The 23,161-nt window shown below is 36.2% G+C and overlaps 1 protein-coding gene across 1 annotated transcript in view; it reads right to left on the reverse strand.

The window, feature by feature from the left end:
• The window catches only part of lrp1ab (low density lipoprotein receptor-related protein 1Ab), a 198,379-nt gene extending 175,762 nt beyond the window's left edge, over nt 1-22,617 (reverse strand). The window contains exons 1-4 of the mRNA XM_073822691.1: nt 22,569-22,617; nt 21,042-21,190; nt 4,394-4,472; nt 1,710-1,832 (exon numbers count right to left, since the gene is read on the reverse strand). Of these exons, the coding sequence (XP_073678792.1) occupies nt 1,710-1,832; nt 4,394-4,472; nt 21,042-21,190; nt 22,569-22,617 (400 nt within the window). The remainder of the gene's footprint in view (nt 1-1,709; nt 1,833-4,393; nt 4,473-21,041; nt 21,191-22,568) is intronic.
• Between the last annotated feature and the right edge of the window lie 544 nt (nt 22,618-23,161).

Genomic DNA, 23,161 nt, shown 5'->3' on the forward strand with positions numbered 1-23,161 from the left:
CTGAAATTTCAGGAACTGAAAATATTCCATCAAAATAGCAGAAAGAGGAAATTTTGATTTTGTCCAAAATCGTTTTGGAGTGCTGAAATCATTAGTTAAAATATCAAGGAGTGGCTTCTTACCACCGTTTAAATACCAAAATGCCCTCGTTTAAATTTTCAGTTTTTACCTTAATGAAAACTTTCTTTTTGGTTTTGTTAAAAAAAAATCAGTTCATCACTAGTAGTGCAATAACAGGTGTCAGCCATAGCACTTTCTGTAAGAAGGGTGAGCAATGGAAAAACATGAAAGAGAAGCCCACAATTTCCTCCAATGCATTAGTGCAATATAGAACGTGTAAATGAAGAAACCCATTAGATGTAAACACAGCCTAGCGTACATAGCAAAGAGCGCATGTTTGCAGTTTGTTTATCAGTCTGAGAGGATGAAAAGGTGGCTGCAATTACAGCACAGAAGGTCATATGTAAACACTTAACTAGCTCTGTCTGTTTTCCTGCTGGACAGTAAAGCACTACCCAAATGCTGATGGTGGAACCATCATGGCTGACTGCTGTGAGGGTGTCTGGCTTGTGTGACAGATGTGATGTGAGCTGCAGTACACCCCCGGCTTCATTAGGTCTGCGTGTGCGGAAACATTTAGAAGCAGGTCAGTGTTAAATAAGAGCCAGGCTCCTGTTTTTTGCGTTTGAGATGAGCTCACACACACAGATCACTTGGCTGGACAGGACTGTGTGCAGTCAGCCAGACTAAACAGAGCAGTTTAATTAGTGCCATCGCTTAGAAGACACACACAGAGCGTCCTTCAACACACGTGGTACTGCAGTCTGTGTCTGCCCTTAACCCCCATTTGCTAGTCCACTTAACACTATGCATACATTTTGGTCAACGGACAGTTACATTAGTTAGGCACACATTATTAGGAAAGGTCAGAGGTGCTCTGGGTATGTGACCCAGGACCAAAAAAACATAAAACCTGTCATAAGGGTTAATTTTTTGAAACTGAGATGTATACATTTTCTGAAAGTTAATAAAAAGCTTTCTATTGATGTATGGTTTGTTAGGATAGGACAATATTTGGTTGAGATGCAACTATTTAAAAAATCTGGAAATCTGAGGGTGCATAAAAAAAAATCTAAATATTGAGAAAATTGCCTTTAAAGTTGTCCAAATGAAGTTCTTAGCAATGCATATTACTAATCAAAAGTTAAGTTCTGGTATATTTATGGGAGAAATTTTACAAAATACCTTAATGGAACATGATCTTTACTTAATATCCTAATGATTTTTGCCATAAAAGAAAAAAATATATCATTTTGACTACTGCTACAAATATACCCGTGCTATTTAAGACTGGTTTTGTGGTCCAGGGTCACAAATCTGTTCAATATCAATCATAGATTTATATTTGTGTAAACGATGTACATGCTGACTTTCAGTTTAGGGCAGCAACAGGACACGTCCTTTCTTTCAGAAACAACTAGACAGCGCACAACAGATCATACAGTCTTGACTCTCGAGATAAATTTTCAAGTTATTTTTAACTTGTACACACACACACACACACACACACACACAAAGGAACCTAAGGCTTCATCTGGCTTCAGTTTACAACGTCAAAACATTTCAGCTCTGCCATGATAACGTTTATCATATCTGTCATGATGTCATGTCATACTCATCTGATGAGAGGGATAAACCGGTTTACTCACAGATATCTGCGGCTTCATCAGAGCCGTCGGGACAGTCTTTCTCTCCATCACAGCGCCAGCCTTTGGTGATGCAGGTCACCTGGTCTTTACACACAAACTGCTTCGGACTGCATGTCTTCGGAGCTGGAACAGAGAAATCAACTGTAAGTGTGAAATGCCTTTCTCAGATCAATTAATTTAACAATTTCTGGTCATAGTTTTGGACAGTTCACCCAAAAATGAAAATTACCACAAGCTTTATAATGGCAGTGAATGGGTGTTGAGATTTTGAAGTCCAATAAAGTTCATCGATTCATAATAAAAAGTACTCCACATGACTCCGGGGGGTTAATAAAGGCCTCCTGAAGTGAATTGATGTGTTTGTGTAAGAAAAACATCCTTATTTAACACTTTATAAACGTGCATTTACGAAAGATTGGCGAAGACAGTGACGAAAGTGCAATGGAGAGAGCAAAACAAAACACTGATTACAAATTAGAAGTACAAAACAAGGAGTTATAAAGAAAAATGTCAGAGGATTTCGATATAAGCCACGAGGAGACTGGTTTTCCTTTGCTGTAAAGAAAATTTGTTTTTCGTGAAACTAGCACATTCTCACCTGAGCTTATGCTATGCCTATGTCATTTACTGGAACGCCATATTTTTCTCATCCAAACGCATCGATTTGTTTCAAAAGGCCTTTATTAATCCCCCGGAGTCACGTAGAGCATTTTTTTATTATGGATGGATGCATTTTATTGGACTTCAGAATCTCAACAGCCTTTCACTGCCATTATAAAACTTGGAAGAGCCAGGAAATTTTTTAAATATAACTCTGATTGTATTCATCTGACAGAAGAAAGTCATTACATATAGGATTGCTTGAGCGTGAGTAAATCCTAGTGTAATTTACATTTTTGGGTGAACTATTCCTTTAAGTAAATACTATCTTAAATATAATGATTTATTTAACTTTAGCAGTTTCTCACAGATTGAAAATTACAGATATGAAATCTACTTTAAAATATAATACAGTTTATTACACTATTGTTATTTCAAAATCCTAAAACTAAGAAATGCTATGACATAAATTGCATAAGCAATACCCAAAATATTTCAAACATAAGAAAATGCGTGCAAATCGCAAAATAAAAGCCTTTTCACAAGTGGTCTCATACTTTAGTATTTTATATCTATAAAACTAGCAAATATCTGTCATCATCCAGCATCCTTTCATTGAACAACCCATATTGGTCAACCACTAAATGCTTAGGCAATAATACATGTGACCCTGGACAACAAAACCAGTCATAAGGGTCAGTTTCTTGAAATTGAGATTTATACATCATCTGGAAGCTGAATAAATAGCTCAAATTCCATTGATGTATGATTTATTAGGATAGGACAATTTGGTTGAGATAAAACTATTTGAAAATCTGAAATCTGAGGGTGCAAAAAAAAAATCAAAATACTGAGAAAATCAACTTTAAAGTTGTGCAAATTAAGTTCTTAATGTATATTACCAATCAAAAATTAAGTTTTGATATTTTTACAATAGGACATTTACAAAGTATCTTAATGGAACATGATCTTTTACTTAATACCCTAATTGATAATTTTGACCCATAAAATGTCTTTTTGGCTATTGCTACATAAGACTGGTTTTGTGGTACAGTGTGACATATCAATTTTTTGTTAAGGGGAACATCTACATGCATACCGGATACCTCCGTGACCGGAAACTTTGACAGGACAAAACTTTTAGGTGAAAAACTTGTGGATGTGGTCGCAAACTTTGCTGAAACTGCCATTCCTCATTCCAAAGATAGCTGGTTTCCACACAGAAACACATCTTGGTCATGCCAAGTTCACAACTGTGCTTTATATTCTGAGAAAACTCATTCCGCTGTAATATTAGCCCACTTATTTCAGCATAGGTGCTGTTATGTTTGTTTATTTCCCAAGTGCTGCCCACAAACAGTGGTTTTCTTTTGCCCTTTATAACCTGAGAGATGTTTTCTCTCACCGCGTGGACAGAGGTCTTTTCATTACCGGTGGTAGGGCGAAGTATGCGGCAGTTCAGTCTAACTCCGGGGAGAGCCCAGCAATCAGAGAAGTATTTTTGCTCAGTCAGTCTGATGAGATTGTTGAGGTAAACCGCAGAACCGCCTCAGGACTGTGGGTAATCTGGCCCTGCCCCACTGCTGACATTGGTCAACTCAGCCAGAAGTCAGAGATCCTCAGCAAAACCGCTGCTGTAATTAAACCATTCGCAGTCCGTCTGTCCCTCAGTAAAACACTGCAGCTACAATACCTTCTGTGGGTGCGGCCCACTAGCATATACAACTGACCACAAGCCTTTTCAAAGTACAATACACAGACAAAAACTGCTAAGTGGAAAGATTTTAGAACAAGCATCCTTACAAGCCTTACATGCATTTTAAACTAGGGCTGGGCAAAATAGCTAAAAAAAAAAAAAAAAAAAAAGTCAACAAATCAACAAAACGCTTACAGCAAAATGTGACCATAAAGAGGGATATCATGGCTTATAGACATATTTTTGATTTTAATCAGTCATTGTTTTGCCAAAACAGCATAATGACTGTAGCGGTTGTACACTTTATCTCAAGTAGTAGTTAATTACAAAAGAGGACAGCGGTAACTGATTGTGATTCTCTGCAGGACTTTCCCTCTCTAACACTTACCTCTCTGCACACTTGGCAGGAGGAGAGGTGTTTTGGGAAAGAGGACCAGGGGAAAAGCTGCAAGGGGGAGAGGATGTGACTGCAATCACAAGAGAGACGGGGATGTGCATAGTCACGTTTCTGTACATTTTCGAAAGTGATGAGAAAGCTGGATCATTGTCTAAATTCTCAGACCATCATTTCTTAAGCTGTCTCCAAGTACTGTTGTTTGACGTAAGATGATATCCCCATGGACATGACAGAGGATAATAGAGACAAAGTGGGTGAAATTATGAAGAATCTAGTGAAAAGTGGGTTTAGCGTTGCTCTAAAACATACTGAGCTGCCCTCTGAAGCATTTTTCAAATTCAAATGGAAAGGACTATTTCTGAATGTTCTATCCACATTTTTTCAAAAGCAGAAGTCTTGCATGACTGCAATGGTGCTTTACATTTCCGGTCTGTGGTGTTTTTAGTCAAATGAACATTTTACAAGATGTAATTTAACAATAAACCTGTGCACATGTTTTAGATTTAGTTATATTGAAAAAGTTTCAATTCAGTCAATCTTTTTTACCCCGTATTAACATGGATTTACACTACCAACCTTTCCACAGATAAACAAACAGTGTTCCAACCAATCAGCGTCAGGGGTTTGGTGTTGTGGACTTTCCTACTGGAGCAGGGATGTGAGGGAGGCAGAGCGAAAGTCCACAACACCAAACCCCTGACACTGATTGGTTGGAACACTGTTTGTTTATCTGTGGAAAGGTTGGTAGTGCCGATTGTTTTTTTGGCATATCTCGGACCTAGGGCTGGGCGATTCTTTCGATTTTTTCGATTAATTCGAATTTACGTTTTTAAGATGATTTAATTCTTTATAAAATCGAGGTATCGTGATTTTTTAATAAAAATATTAAATACATTGTAATTGGACCAATGGCAGAATAATTAAGAGGCAATATTGTCCGACCACATGATGGCGCGCCTAATTAACCGTTCTGTATTCAGAACGGAAAACAAATAGCCCGTTCTGGTAAAATAACGCGAGTCACTAGGGGACATGATTAGCTGCTTGCTAGCAAGTTTGCCTGTTACATTACAGTACATACAATTTCACTTACCAATGGTGGGACTAAAAAGAATCTTAGGTCGCACCGGTGCGACCAGCAGTTCAAGGGCAAAAAAAAAAAAAACTACTGCATACGACTATGAAAAAATATTTAGGAGCACCATGTGCGACTGATCCGACCAGCATATTTGTATTTGCGCTGAGTGGAGCTTCAAAGGTTTTCATGTGTTTTGCACGTTGACTAATGTATCTCAAGTGTAGAGAGTGTAAATAAGAGACTGAATGGGCAGTAGCTTCGTTTATTAAAATAGAGCTTTGTGAGATTGCGAACTAAGATGAGTGACAGCTTTTAATCATTTTTAAGGGAGTTTGTAAACGAGATATTGATTTATTATAACAGTTAAATAAACAAGAAGTTATTATTAAGTGACTTACATTGTCTGACTATAACACTATTGCCTGATTTTGCTCCATTTCGTCGTCAAAAGTGGTCTGAAACAAGTCACAGCTGAGCCGCTGCGCATCTCCACTCAAACACAGCGGTGTTTCGTTTATGAATGAACGTGCGTTTTTAAACGAATCTAGTGAAATGATTCAATTTCCCATTCATAAAGAGTCACTTGCTTTGTTCCTGAATTAACCATCTGTTCAAACGAATCAAATGAATGATATGATTCAGTAATTAAATCAGTGTCTTACCACCACCTGCTGGCAGATCGTTTCAGTTTTTTAAATCATTTAATATTTCTGTGTTCAAAATTGTATATTTTTGTATACGATATAAGTGCAAGAGAAAAGCATGGAAATATATATTTTCCTCCCATCTCATATTTATTTGTCTTACAAACATTTACTGTGTCTGGTATGATAAGAATGGGGCCTGGTGGAAAGCGATCACTGATGCAGTTGCAATGTATATTGCAAAATATATGGTGCCCATATATATATTGTGGAAAAGCTGGGGTTTCTTTACATGCTAAAAGTAGTAGGGGGGAAAAAAATCGATTTAAATTGTAAATCGGATTTTTTGTGAAAAAATCGGGGATTTTATTTTTAGGCCATATCGCCCAGCCCTACTCGGACCCTAGGCTGACCAGAGAGATGCGGTTTTTTCACAGACAATTTATGGGGCAGGCAGCGAGCGGATCGTGATGAAAGGTCAGCTGAAATTGACACTTTATGTTTCAGGCTAGAAATCGCTGATACAACCTTTAACTGTCCTGTACCGGAGCTAGACAAGACAAGCCTTAAAGGTTAAGAAGTATACAAATTGTTAAATTTTTTGGGGGGAAATTAACAGATCGTTTCGCTAGATAAGACTCTTCTTCCTCGGCTGGGATCATTAAACTCCATTTTGGAAGTTCAAAATCTGGGGCACCATAGAAGTCCACTATATGGAGAACATTCCAGAATTTTTTTCCTCCACAAAAAAAAAAAAAAAAAAAAAAGTCTTTACGATTAAAGACAGAAAGACATGAACATCTTGTGTGACAAGGCGGTGAGTAAATTATCTGTAAATTTTTGTTCTGGAAGTAAACTTCTTCTTTAACTTCAAATTATATAATTATATTTCTAAAATAAAAGTTGGCGATGATTTATTCTAACTTAAATATTGAAGAACAACAAAAAATTAATAAATAAAAATAAATTAATATATTATACGTTGCACATATTTAGCTAAATACTCCTCTCTAGAGTTATTTTTTAGCTTACTAATGAGTTCAGTCATTAAATGTTTTTTCTGAGGTAAATGTGATGTTATTTGGCACACTGTTTACAAACAGTTCTACTGACATATTTTCATGGTTGAAATACTTAGCAATTACAGAAAGGATACGGATTTCGGTAAGTTGTACACTTTCTTTTAACATATCTTTGAATGTTTATTCATGTTTATTTTGTGCTATAGCTGGTATTAAAGCAGAGGACATGATCAGTTCATGTGCGCACTGCAGCAATTTGTCACTCCACATTAAAAGCACGCCAAAACAGTATCTATTGTTTGAATATTAATAAAATGGACAGAATTTGAAATCTAAAACTGTTTAATATCAAAAGTAACAAAGCACAAAGCTTATTACGATTTATTAGATGTGAGGTTCCACTCATTAACTGAAAACAGGCTAGACTAATCGATTCTAGGGATTTAAGTATCAATATTGTTTTGTAAAAATGAGAATCGATTAAAAATCAAAGAATCTATTTTTCAGCCCTACACAAGACCCATTTTAGCATGCAAGTACAGCTAGACAGAGTACAAAGTATGGCTTAAGTAAGCATTTGACATCAGTGCAGCTACTGCTTACATACAATAACTAGAAAAACAGCACAAATAGTCACAAGAAAGAGTTCTGTGTGAACAACCGCTTATAATCGGGCCAAAAAAGAAGATCTTCAACAAAACTAGCTATACCACACACAAAACAAGTACTTAAAACCTTGCTGTGAGTTCTCCTTCAGGACCGCTCCCAGGATCCAATAAACACAATGCATGTCCACATCCAGGACTTTTTATCTCTTCCCAAACAAGCTCGCAGAACTAGGCTTTGTTCCAGTGCACCAGTTAAGCTCTCAGAGATCCGGTCAGCAGTATTAGGAGGATGATAGATACGAAGTGGAAAGAGCATATAAAACTTTACAAGCCCCAAATAGACATTCAAAAAAGGAGGAAAACTACACAAGAGAGAGCTTCTAAAATACGGAGAACAGTTGGCAATGGAGACATTTAGATCATGGTACATGGTTTTGTTTTTCTTGTGCACAAAAACTATTCTTGTAGCTTCATAAAATTAAGGTTGAACCACTGATGTCACATGGACTATTTGAACAATATCCTTACTACCTTTCTGGGTCTTAAACATGTCAGTTGCATTGCTGTCTATGCAGGGTCAGAAAGCTTGGATTTCATCAATAAATATCTTAATTTGTGTTCCGAAGATAACCGAAGGTCTTAAGGCGGCCGTACACGGTGCGAATTCGGACGGTCGGAAGACCGTATGGCCACGCACACGTCACGAATGACTTTTTTTACGGACGCAGTGGTACACGGCACGATTTTAAAACCTGCCGATTTCCAAGGCAATCGCATTCTGAGAGGAAGGCTGTGTATAATATACTGTGTATGTAGGCTACTGTTAAATACAACTGCTCTCTGTCTATCTCTTTACTACATTTAAAAAATATGAGCCGTGACTCTTTGCTAGACATGCAGGAAGTAGGCTACCGTCCGATCACCCTTGCGTGTGTACACTCGTTGCAAACTTGACAAAACTTCACCTTTACAGCAGTGTATATATATAGTCCCCGACCCGCTTCCTGACCCGCATGTTTAATATTTGCGACTGACAGCAACAATTATAAGCGGTGGAGATTCGTTCACTGTCAAACATCATTCGGCATTAATTAGGTAATTTTGTCAAAAGAAATGTTCTTGATTACAAGAAAAATACAGATTTTTCTTGTTGTGATTTATTTTGTCTTTCCTTTATACAGATTTAAATAGTTTCATTTTCGAAGTAGGCTATACTCTAAATTATGTCGGTGATTCTCCGATGTAAAATATGATCAATAATTTTTTTTATTTCGATCTACACAGTGTAATAAAATGTAAGGAAAAGATTAGCCTATAGCCCTAAATATATATAGACCACAAGCTAATTCCCTTTTTTCTTAACTTCTAACTTCCTCTAAAAATTATCAAGAATATTAAATCAATTTAATAGGCCAGCTGAACGAATTTTCTTTTACAAACATATCTAATGCACTTCAAAACGAAGTTTTCATATATAAATTCAGGAATCACGAATATGACTAAATAATATTATTATATATATATATTAATTATATAGCAATAATAGTTGTATCAAACGAATAATTTAATTATAGTGCCTGAATTTATTTGATTTCGTTCGTTTTCGCTCTCTGGAAATGTAAAGAAAAAATACCGTTTTTACTTGGAATCGTTTTTAATCCCTGGGTTTAAACAAGCATAGGCCTATACATGAGATTTTATATATATTTGTTTAAAAATAGTGCTAGAAATTGTATAATTAAGGAAATTAAAGACAATAAAGACAGTGAAATGTGTCTAATAATTCCAAAAAGAAAGAGAACAAAAAAAGATGACATTACTGAGCTATATTCCTTTAAAAGTATCCTATTAAAATGGTGCAATGGCATTGCTCAGTTCAACGTGTTGGGAAATAGGCATTTTGTCCTGCATCAGCATTTATTCAACAGTTAATAACGCTCAACATTCAAAAGGTGGGCTATATTTTGTTCAGCCAATAAATAGTAGGTCTATGTATTTCATAGAAAATTGTCAAGTAGGCTACTATATAAATTACAACGGTTTGATTGGCATCTTTATTTCAAACGACCCGAACGACCGCGACCCGAATATCATAAAAAATATTTTTGGATGACTCAACCCGCGCATCACTGCACTGCACCCCCAGCACCCCCATTTTTTCTTTTGCCCAGAGCCAGGGCTCGCTGTTCTTGCCAAAGTTCAGCGAGTTTATCCTCTTTCTTGATAGTCCAAGTCGCCGTGGCGCTGTCATGTTCATCTTGTTCTGTGGTTTCCTTTTCTTTAGCTTCTGATTGGTCATTTCCAGTTTGATCAACAAATCGGCTCGTTCAACAGCACACGTCACGTTTTCAATCCGACAGCTCCCGAAGTTTTTTGACATGTTTAAAAATGATCGTGAGGTCGGGAAGTGCTCGTAAGGCACTCTGCTCGTCTCGTAATTTCTCACACACCATACGAGCCCCGACCATACGAGAAGAGACGATTACCTCCGATAACCAAAGAAATCGCATGCGAGCTCGTACGACCTCAAAAATCGCACCGTGTACGCCCGCCTTTACAGGTTTGGAACCTCATGAGAGTAATTATTAACAGAATTTTCATTTTTGGGTTAACTATGCCTTTAAGATCATAACACCGGGGTCTTACTATTAAAGTGTCCAATCAAAAGCATGAAGTCAAAAGTGTTAGAGGACAACAATGTTGAACTGTTTTTGACTAAGTTCTAAATCTTTCAACCAGACTAGGGCATTCTCAGCAACTCGGGCCACAGACTGTACATAAAATACGACAATAAAAACATTCAGCATCTAAATTTAACGCACGATCACACAGCGGCAGCGAGCGACCACGAGGAGGAGAGCCTGCAACTCTAATTGGAGGTTTTGGGGTCGTTGGGGGGAACCGAGTACACAGGCAACTTTTCCCACAGAGCTTGCCTTCATTCAAAGCACACAAATATTTCAGACAGAGATGTGGATTGTTAATTCAGACCTGTTTTTTTCCAAACGCACAGCCAAACTACTGACAAGTTTTTGAAGGTGCAAATCAAGGGGGACTGTTAATCATTTCAGAGCATCTAGTCTATGGTAGGGAATCAAGAAGGCCTTTATTTGTCCCTCTGGGCCTGCACCCAACTGCAAACATCAGGAGCATCCCAAAAAGGTGCACCGGCCAGGACTCCTCAAGCTAAGCAACCCAACATCACACTGCAGTCATTCGAAATACCACAATCCCGTTTTAACAAATGCTGTTTCCACACAAGGTCTGGGAGCCGGCCAGAAGGCCAGCCAATGCGGAAGAAACTTCCTTCTCATTTAGTTGCGCTTTGTCTGGGGGAACAAAAAAACGACAGGGGTGTTTTACAGCAGGCACCTTCACAGGTTAAAAACATTGATCTTTTTTTCTCTGAATTCTGGCTGAGGCAGTTTAACCAATTCACAAGTTGTCCTCTGATGTTAATTTTCTAGGACAAATCTGAGTTGAGCTTGGCGCTGCAGAATGGGGCCAGTTTCTAATGAGGTGAAATTCCAAAGAAATGAGGCTAAAAACCAATCATTCATATATCACCGTCGTTCAATGTTTTCCCGTACCCTCCAGGCTGACAATGGAGTGGAATGCACACCATCATTTTCCACAACAACTATGAACACATCTGCTTTACTGACAGCATAGAGGGGAAAAACCACTGGAAAAGGAACCAACGTGGTTTATCAAATAGCAACATGTACCCATGTGCTTTGGGGTTGTAATCATAATATCAAACTTACGATTGTGAACAAACTGTGGCACACCCTACTTCAAGGACTTCAAGCTGAGATTCATCTCAGTGTTTATCTCAGTTGTCTTTGCTTGGACTTTTTGCCTTTGTACATTTTGGTAAATGGCCATTTTAGAGCATTTAAACCAAAGGCAACAAAATGTGCAAAAGCATTCAACATTTGACCACTGAATACCTGTAATGTGAGACCACCTTTGCATGTTTGTTGGAAAGCATTATCAGATTGGAAACTATTCGTGGCCTACAACCTCAGGAACATCAGGGCCTGCACTCAGGGAATGAAAAAAAAAAAAAAAAAGACAGACTGACTATCCCTTCACCTTTATTTGCTTATTGTGGTTTGTCTGGAAATCTCAAGCTGACTTTGATTTTTTTTTTTGGACAATTATTTAAAACAAAAACTAAGTCTAAAAGTATTATCATCCAAAATTGCGGTTTAATTAAAAAATAATATGTTAATTATCTAAATTAGTCTCAGTAATTTAGTCATTTTCACAAAACAGTAGTAATCTCACTTTGAGATTACAAAAGCACAATACCTTTTCTGAAAAAAAAAGAGATATTAAAAAGTTATGAGTGAAAATGAGCCAACAAAAAACTAGTTGACTAATTTATCTAGATTTTTTCTCCATTTTTATCTATTTATTTTTTCTTTTCTTAAATTATGTAATATTTTATTTTATAAATAAATATTTGATTTCATTCATCTCTAGAAACCCCTCCAGCCCATCATGGACATTACACTGTTAATATTATTTAAATAAAAATAAAAATTATATTAATAAAATAATAATAATACAGAAATATTTTTAATAATATACACTACAAGTCAAAATATTTAATGTTTTTTAAAGTCTCTTCTGCTCACCAAGCCTGCAGTTATTTGATCCAAAGTACTGCAAAAGCAGTAATATTGTGACATATTTTTACTATTTAAAATAACTGCTTTCTATTTGAATTTATTTTAAAATGTAATTTATTCCTGTAATCAAAACTAAATGTTCAGCATCATTTCTCCAATCTTCAGTGTCACATGATTCTTCAGAAATCATTCTAATATGCTGATTTGCTGTTCAACAAACATGTATTACTATTATCAATATTTAAAACAGTACTTTTTTAGGATTCTTTGATGAATAGAAAATGGCAATTAAATTAACTTTAAATTGATCAACATTTATGAAAAAGACATTTATATTTTTTTAATAATGTTTTAGATAAATGCTGTTCTTCTGAATTTTCTTTTCATCAAAGAAACCTGGAAAAAAAATCTACTCAGCTGTATTCAATATAATAATAACAATAATAATAATAATAATAAATGTTTTTTGAGCAGCAATTCAGAATATTAGAATGATTTCTGAAGGATTGTGTAACTGGAGTATATTCAAATAGAAAACAGTCATTTTAAATACAAATATTTCAATTTGTACTATTAATCATATTAATTTGACATAATTTAAATAAAATGTTCTTTGTTTACCTATATTTCAAAGAAAGAATGCAATGTCCCACAAACCCACAACCAGCCTAAATATTCAGACGTTCGTTAAAGGGATAATTCACCAAAACATGACAACTCTCACTTCTTTCTTTTGTGGAACAACAGAAAATCTTTTTAAAGAATGCTGGAACCAAACAAAAGAAATGAGAGTGAGGAAATAACGATCATTTCTGGGTAAACTATCCCTTTAAGACAATTAGAAAGGCAACCCATTGACTTGCTGGTTGTGAAGCATTTTGCACATTCCTAATCAGAAATTCACTTCAAAGTTGATCCAAGCTGAAACGAGAGGAAGACAATTTTAAGTTGTGGGTGGCGAGTGATTAAAAGGGAGGGAAACCACAGTGGACACATACAGGAAGAGGGAGAAAGACCTCCTGGGCTCGTCTCATCTGGGGTTCCCTATCCGAGCCAGCTGCCGTTACCTTTCTATGTCATGGCGGCAGTGAGGCCAGCTGTGAGAAGCGTGACCCACTTTCAGCCCCTCAGTCTCAACTTCCCCCCTTACAGCGCACCGCCCCTCCAAATCAGCTCCAGGCCTCGGCCACACATTCCAGCACCTTTTAATTGATTTCATCTGCAGGCTCGTCCTCTGTAAGGATATGGGCTCGTAAAAGACTCGAGTTCTCGGGTTTAACTCAGGTCTTTGGAGCCCACGATGGAATTTTTGGAACAGAGAGTTGAGATTTTCGCTCAAATGACAAGTATATCAGGGCGGTTCTTATTACAGTGCAGAAAATTTTCTGGAAGTTTCGCCAAACGCTGCTACATAACTCTCTGTTACGCATTCTCAGGAAAATTCCTGAAGGTCCTGTTTGTAATTATAAGTTGTAGGCTGAAATACAGAGAAAACAAGCAAAAAGAGAAGGGGAAAAAACCGACAAAGAAAGAAAACGAGAGATCTGAGGCAAGGCTGGTTCTCATCAGCTTGCACTGTTCTCCTCCCTTAAAGGAATGTCCGTCTGCCTCGCAAACCTGCAGGTGACAGTGAAAGCTAAACACAGTGTGTAAATTACACCATTGAAGTAAAATTTCTAAATAAAACCAAGCTCAGCAACTTTTCGAAGTCGTAAATTCAGGGGGCGCCACATGAACCACTGTCATCACATGGACTATTTTGATGATGTCCTTACTGCCTTTCTGGGCTTTGAATGCTGTCTATGAAAAGTCAGAAAGCTCTAGGATTTTATCAAAAATATCTTACTTTGTGTTCTAAAGATTAAAAAAGGTTTTACAAGTTTGGAATGACGTGACAGAATTGTCATTTTTGGGCGAACTATCCCTTTAAGAAATTCCTTTTTTTTTAGTTGGTCAAAAGTTTACACCTTGCAGAATCCGCAAAATGTTAATTATTTTACCAAAATAAGACGACGTATACAAAATGCATGTTATGTTTTATTTAGTACTGGCCTGAATAAGTTATTTCACATAAAAGACGTTTACATAAAACTCCACAAGACAAAACAATAATTGAATTTATAAAAATGACCGTGTTCAAAAGTTTACATACGCTTGATTCTTAATACTGTGTTGTTACCTGAATGATCCACAGCTGTGTTTGTTTGTTTTTTTTTTTTGTTTAGTGATAGTTGTTCATGAGTCCCTTGTTTGTCCTGAACAGTTAAACTGCCTGCCTTCAGGTCGCACAAATTATTTGGTTTTTCAGCAAATTTAAAAACCAACAATGACTGTATGATTTTGAGATCCATATTTATACACTGAGGACAACTGAGGGACTCATATTCAACTATTACAGAAGGTTCAAATGCTCACTGATGCTTAGAAGGAAACACAATACATTAAGAGTTTTGGAATTTGAAAATCAGGGTAAATTTTACTTATTTTTTCTTCTGGGAAATATGCTAAGTGTCTTCTGTAGCTTCTATAGGATAGTACTAAATGAAAAAAATAATCATATTGGCAAAATAAAAATAAAAATGTACACATCTTCATTCTGTTTCAAAGTTTTCACCCCCAGCTCTTAATGCATCGTTTTTCCTTTTGAAGCATCAGTGAGCATCACTAAACATCTCTAATTAAACAAAAACTATATAAAAAAAAAACAGCTGTGGATCATTCAGGTAACAACACAGTATTAAAGGAGTAGTTCACTTTCAGAACAAAAATTTATTTTGTCATCTTCAGTCGTCAAGAAATTGTTTTTTGAGGAAAACATTTCAGGATTTCTCTCCATATAGTGGACTTCTATAGTGCCCCGAGTTCCAACTTCCAAAATGCAGTTTAAATGCAGCTTCAAAGTGGCTCTAAATGATCCCAGCCGAGGAAGAAGGGTCTTATCTAGTGAAACAATCGGTTATTTTCTAAAAACATTTACAATTTATATACTTTTTAATCTCTACACAGAGTACACACAGAGCTGGACAGTATGAGCATTTGAGATTAAAAAGTATATAAATTGTAATTTTTTTTTTTTTTTAGAAAATAACCAATCGTTTTGATAAGACCCTTCTTTCCTCAGCTGTGATTGTTTAGAGCATAGATTATTTGAAGCTGCATTTTGGAAGTTTAAACTCAGGGGCACCATAGAAGTCCATTATATAAAGAGAAATCCTGAAATGTTTTCCCCAAAAAACTATTTCCTTACGACTGAAGAAATAAAGACATGAACATCTTGGATGACAAAGGAGTGAGTACATTATCTGTTCATTTTTGTTCTGAAAGTGAATTACTCCTTTAAGAATCAAGTGTATGTAAACTTTTGAACAGGGTCATTTTTATAAATTCAACTATTATTTTCTCTTGTGGACTTTATGTAAACATCTTATATGTAAAGTATCTTATTCAGGTGTATGGACATTTTGACCTCAACTGTATTCAGTCAGATTATAATCAGACTATTCCACCAATAATCTTACGTCATCCAGCATTGAGAGAGTCTACTACTACAACCCACAATACATCAGCTAAGCAACATCTACCAATTAAATCACTGTCAGAGTGGAAAGAAGCTTCAGACAGAGAAAGTTGGCAAAACTTCTGCAACAAAGCAGTTCTTTTCAGTGCCTTTTGCTGCCTATTCAGCACAACGGTGCGGTACCCCTAGGAAGGGATATGGGTTAACATGAGGGTGAAGTGAAGACCAATTAGCCTATATTCTCTGCTAGGGCTGGGCGGTATACCTTTTCATACCGAATACCGGTGGGTTTTTTTTTAATGATATTCATTTTTCATATACCCCAATACCGGTGAGTGTGTGCGTACAAAGCGCTGGGAACACGTATGTTGACGCAAACAGAAACCGCAGCTTGCACGTGCTTGTCTGAAGCAACACATCTGAGGTGTGGACGTATTTCAGTATATCTGAGAAAGACCCAGGGTTAGCGATTTGCAAAACTTGTAATGCCGAAATTTCAAGAGGGGGTGTGTCTGCAGTGATGACTAGAGCAGAGATCGGCGCATTGTGCGCAGACAGATGTAGCTTTCAGTGAGAGAAAAACAATGGCTTTACGTTGGTGTTACGTCGCAATATTTTAAAGATATGTCTTTTCTATATACTGTATTTTTATTAATATTTATGTTTTAAAGCCAATGGATATCACACAAGCAACGTGGAAACTGATCAATACGTTAAAGTGAAAGTAAAAACTGACTTTCAGCATCGGATGTGCATTCTTTCAGACAATGAGAGACGATTATACTTCATATGCTGATATTAATTTAGTCCCTTAATATTTTTCTTGTGCCCCGAACATGGTGGGAAAAAAAATAAAAAAGAAACGTATTTTGTGTAAGGTTTGTTTTTGAAAGTCTTAAATAAAGCTCTTAATTTTCATTGATGACTGCAGTGTTATTAGGAAGTTATGAAAGTCATAATTATGATTTCAGGTGGTCTAAAATGTGGGGACTGAAAGACAAGAATTGCGATGAAACTTCAAAAGGCTATCCATTGAATAAATATGAGCGCTGCACGTTTCAAAATCATTTGTTGCGCTACTTTGTATACTACCATTCTGACAGCGCCTCCTGCTGGAAGAGAAACGCGTAGACTTGTAAATGTGAACTTGTGAAGAATGCACAATAAAGTGTTGTGTATTTTGACTGCAAATCATGAATTCTGATTTCTTCACCTCATTACAATTATGAGTGCCACTGTCACTTCTTTGTGAACAACAGCATTTTGTGAGACCATTCAAACCTGGGTTAATACTAGTCCGGTCAATGTAAGCCAAAATACTGCAGTAATTAGTCTCTAATTTATTAGGAAATGTGGTTAACACCTAGTCATGCATGAAAAAAAAAAAAATACCGTCATATACCGTGATACCGTATAATTTTGAAAAATACCGTGATATAAATTTTTGGTCATACCGCCCAGCTCTATTCTCTGCTCACAGAGCTCCATTTCTCTGTTGAGACCCAGTGTCAGAAACAGGCCAGTGACCTGTTTGAGCAACTTCACACTGAGCAGGTCGGGGGTCCAACTCATTTGAAACTTAGAAAAAGTGGCTACGAAAACAGACTAAGTGTACTTACACACTCAAGCTTGCAGGCACACACACAAACAACAGGACAATATGGTCCAATAGGAGCATTCTGTGAATACCAGGGCACTACGTACTGGCCTGCTGTTCACACATAATGTGACCAGACCCAGATTTCGAAGCATACTAAATAGTGGTGGGCGGTTATCGGCGTTAACGTGCTGCGTTAACGTGAAACTCTTATCGCGCGATAAAAAAAATATCGCCGTTAATCTATTCTCAAATTTGGGTTGGGAGCTGGGTCTAAACTACGCAAGCTATGATGACTTTCACCTTGATAGTTTAACGCGGATGTATACCGAAGACTATAGAATATGGTCGCGCGTTTAAGTCTCCTCCGCCAAAACACAGACGGGATCGCGTCGTCCTCCATTCATAAAAACCGAATCTACTATAGCGAAATGCCACGTAAATTCGTCGTTTTTTGGATTCATAAATCGAATGTTGGTCAGTCACTTAATTCAAATCGCGATATGGACTAGTGTATGTGAAAACTGAAATGCAAAAAGACCGTTTTAATATGAATCCGATATGTTCCGTTTGCCTAGCTGTATGTATGCATTGCGGAGACGAGCTTTTACTACACGCATACTGAAACACACGTGACGCTCCCGGTAATTTTTGGCATTTTCATCTAACATGAACAGATAAACTCAATCTCCCAAACTGCTGTGAGTGTCACTTTTACCGTTTCATTTGAGAAAACTAGCATCATATCATACTGTATGACACAGACACTTCATGGCAACCTGTCAAAATAAAAGTACGGTGTAACATGAAATGGGTTGGGTAGGTGTTGACGTTAAAAAAACACAATCTAATAGGTAGAAAAAATAATTTCATTGTTAGTTAGTTAGTAAACACAAGTACATCTAATTGAACATAATTTATTTTCATCAACAAATTATCATAGAACAGCTTTATGAGCTTTATGATCCATTCTCAAAGACTTTTAGTCATTATTTGGGTAGCACACATATTCTGAATGCCTTCAGCAGAATTCAAATTAGCCATTTTAATCCAAGATTAATCTAGATTAAAAAAATTTATCTATGCCCACCCCTAATACTAAAACAACGCAGTTTTAAAAAGCAACTGTTAAAGAGATAAAGCCAAAGAGATAAAAGCGAATAAACTATTTTGCTTGGGTATGTGATGATACCCTTTATGATTTGCCTCATTTGAATTCCATTCCTGTCTCTTAAAGAAGACATATATTCATGGTCAAACCGTTACCATGTTGTGTAGGAGGTCTAGACTAGATAAAGATATCAGTTATGCATCAGTGATCTCTGTAACCACTTAACGGCTGGTCACTTGACTTAGGAGATAAGCTTTAACGTTTCCTCATCATGACTTTAGCATTTCTTAATATTTTGAATAAAATTAAATTAGATTTTTCTTTTAATTTTGGTTTAATTATGTAATTTTAATTATTTGTTTTAGTGCTGCACGATTCATCACGATTAATCGCATCCAAAATAAAAGTTTTTGTTTACATAATGTATGTATGTATAGTGTGTGTATTTATTATGTATATAAACACACACTTATATATACACTTTGAAAATATTTACGTCTATATTTATATTCATATAATTGATATTATTTTTATTTTTTTAATATAAAAACATAACATATTTTTGTTAAATATAAACATGCATGTGTGTGTATATTTATATATACACATAATAAATATACACTGTACAAAGACATTTATTAAGTAAACTAAGTATTTAAGTATTTTGGATGCAATAAATGGTGATTAAACGTTTGACAGCTTCTACTTAGCTTTGTTTTTATTTCAGTTTTTATACATTAAAGTGTCCACTTGTAATTGTTACTTTCATCATTACATTTTATTTCTTTTACTTTACTAGGGCCCTACAAAATCTGTTTTATTTTTCCCCAAATTCGTTTCATTTTTTTCTAAACTCCGTTAATTTTTTTTCCCTTTTTAATTCTTCTATTTGTTCTAAAAACAAATAATGAAAATATAAAATAATGAAAAAGCATGTCTAATAAATTGAAATCATCAAAACATACACCAATTTAAAAGCAATTAAAAGTTTAACAAAAAATACATTTTTAAAGCCTATGAAAAACTTTTTGTTCTCTCTCAAATTCAGTTTAATTTGATCAAATTCTGTGTTTTCCATTCATTTTATGGATTTCATTTTATAGTTTTATAAATTGTAATAATCAAAAGCATCTCTAATTAACTGATTTTATTTAAACTTTTTTTTTTCTCAGAAATACGGTGTTGTGCATTTACATTTTTCTGGTAAATGAATTCTAGTAAACAATTTCTCTGGTAATATTCCTTAAAAACAATGTTTTACTAATAATTTTACTAATAAAGTAGTAGTAGTAGTACTATCATTAAATTAAGTAATATATATTTCTGTCTGTTTCTGTTTGTGTCTTCAAGTTGAACCAAACTTTTATTTTGATGGGTTGCTGTACAGACCTTTTAAGTTTCTGTTTGTTTAAATGACGATAGTTCTTCTCAAAATAAATGATAAAGTGACTCTCAGAGCAGTTCTAGAGATTGTTTGCGTGTTCTTGTACTCATATATTGAAGCGGCAGAGGCTGAAAACACAGCAAGCTTCATGCGAATAGTAAACGAAACTGCGCGTCTGCGCCATTCATTTACACAGAGACACGCAGAACATGCAGGATTCATATTTAAAAGTCTTTCTGCAGCTTAAAATTTACAGACATTAGTCCATATCGCAATTTGATGTAAGTGTACTGACCTACATTTGATTTTTTTCATCCCAAATGTGCCAAAATCCGTAACATTCCGTATTATACAAAAAAAATTCCATTTATATGACTGGATATCATGATTCTATCCACGTTTTCTGCATTGCGGAAATTATAAGGCCCTACTTTACACTAATTCTACTGTGATATTTTTCACCTGTAACTTATAAATGTAACTTTCATTATGACTTTTTTTTTAATAAAAAAGATTTTTAAAGATTTTTTTTTACCTTTAGTTTGAAATGGAGCATACAATAAAATACAAAACTGCTCTATTGTAGCCTCATCCTCTTTAGTCACAAATACTGTATTCATGAAAGATCTCACCCTGCTCCTCATTGTGTATTTATCAACCGATTCTCTTTTAACATAACATGTAGCTATTTTTTGCTTAGCCTTCCTTTCAGTTACACTTTTATGCAAGTTTATGCCCATTGTATTCACTGACATTTCAAAGAGTTTCTTTAATACAACACTTCACATGTGACACACAGTGCAACGGACAGGATCTACCAAGATTGCAAGAGCTGCCTAGACATGTTCCCAGGTGTAAACTACTCATGAAACTATTAAAGGGTGGATATGATTTCCACACAACACCTGTTTCTTTCCTAATACCGGTCATTTTATATAAACAACACTATGACTGATTACAAGCCAGCCTTGAGTACAATGAAGGCCTCAGGTCTTTTCATGACTGCCAAATGTACATTTCTAGTAAACTGCCGTTTACCTCCAGGCTGAGTACCTGTGACTTTAAGGCTGAGTATTTTTTACAGCTCTGGGTGTGATGCAGACGCTCTTTAGTCACAGCACCATAGATGATTTGGATCTGAATTGCTTTCACACATGAGGAGTTCTCTGACAGCCAGATGTGAGAGACTGTGAAGAGTGTTAAAACACAAGACAAAAGCTTCAATGAACTGAGGTCATCTGGAAGATAACAAAACAGCAAGTGGAGAATAGATACTTAAAGAAACAGGTCACACATAAACAAAATAATCTTACCGATTCTAAAGATGCAAAAAAGTAGAAGTTAGGGCTGCAACGATTCGTCGACGTTGTCGACAAAAATCGATAATAGAAATAGTCGACAATGAATTTCATTGTCGATGTTGTCGCCAGACAACCGAGTGAGGCATCTTTCTGCCGAGAGTCGCACATACGCAGCTTCTATGCTGAGCGATAACATACAGAAATGGCGGCGTCCAACGCAGCAGCTGCGCGTACCAAAACACGCCCGTTTCACACATACTCCGTCTGCAGTGCGTTTTTTTTTCCACACCCATGTTAACGGATTAGAACGTTCACAATGTACGGACTGCAAACGCGTTCTGTGTGAAAGCAAAACGAGTCTGTGCTTCTTCTGCACCGCATACGTAACGCACACGGACTGTAGACGCACTGCAGACTGAGTATGTATGAAACAGGAGTAAAGTTTGGGAGCATTTTAGCCTGCTACGGCGAATTAAAATATTACCTGCATGGTTTGTAAAGCAGTCCTTGCGCATCACGGCAGCACCTCTGTGATGCACGAACATTTAAAGAGAAAGCACGTCGGACAGTTGAATGAAACGGAGTTTGGCTGGCCTCGGTAAGATTTAAATAACATGGAAGCCAATACGTTTTGTTTTGGATATACATTTTTGTTTACTGTTTTATTGCTGCTGATGGTTTACAGGAAGAAAATGTTTACTTGATTTTAATTTATTTTTTCTTATAAAACAAATGTGCCTGTCCATTAAAAAAATTATAGAGTTTCTTAATTTATGCATTTATGTCTGTACTGACCGAGCACTGTGCCTAATTGGTTTTAGACAGGGCATTTTTATTTACTTTTAGTATGAATTGGCCTATCAGCAGCAAAATATGCATTTTTTATTGAAGTACCCCCTTCTTTCTTGTGTTTACTATAATTTTCCACATAATTAAAGCAATCTCATGCTAAATTTGAGAAAAATTGAATAATTATCCGATTAGTCGACTAATCGTTTCAATAGTCGGTGACTAGTCGACTATTAAAATAGTCGTTAGTTGCAGCCCTAGTAGAAGTTAGAGAGAAATATATGAAAGAGTTCTAGCATATGAGTGTGGGATGTTGAGAAAACACGAGAACTGTCCTCAACATTTGAGCAGTCATGTTTGCGCCTCATGTGAGGAAGGAAGAAGACAATCCATTAGATCCTTCAAAAACATCACATCTATCAGACACTAAAGAAACACCTAAGCATTACACTCATGTCTGCGCTAATCAACTGACAGAACCACTCGCTTATGTTCCCTGTCACTGGCACATCAACAGCACCCATCTTCGTTTTTGCTACATGAAGCTAGGGCTGGACCAGAAAATTCGATTATTCGAATATTCGTTCGGTGGGTTTGCATTCGATTTTAAATTTTGAGATTCGAATATTCTATTTTTTCATACACGCTTAAATACGAATGAAGAAGATCAGACTGCTGCGCCACTAACACAGAGACAAAAAAAAAAAAAGAGAGAGAGAGAGAGAGATTGAGCAATATTTGAGAGACACTAAGTACAGTCGGGCCCACTTGAATGGTGGAAGCAAAACTAGGGCTGTGACTGTCACAATGACAACCGTGCCTCCGCGTTCAAATGCAAGCAGTAGGCTAAAGCTGACCGCAAAGCCCCAGCAAAAATAATTACCATGAATGTGTCAGGGGAAAAAGTAAGGAGATATTCAAATTATTTATTAATAAACTTAAAAAAAAGTTGACGATCCTGACTCGCCATCTGCTCACTGGACGCGCATTTAATGCCTAAATGCATATTTATGGATTAGGCTTATAGCTAATGAAAGAGTTTTGTTTTCGATTTGAATTATTTAAATT

The sequence above is a fragment of the Garra rufa genome, chromosome 18 (assembly GCF_049309525.1).
Source record: "Garra rufa chromosome 18, GarRuf1.0, whole genome shotgun sequence".
In the NCBI taxonomy this organism is placed as follows: Eukaryota; Metazoa; Chordata; class Actinopteri; order Cypriniformes; family Cyprinidae; genus Garra; species Garra rufa.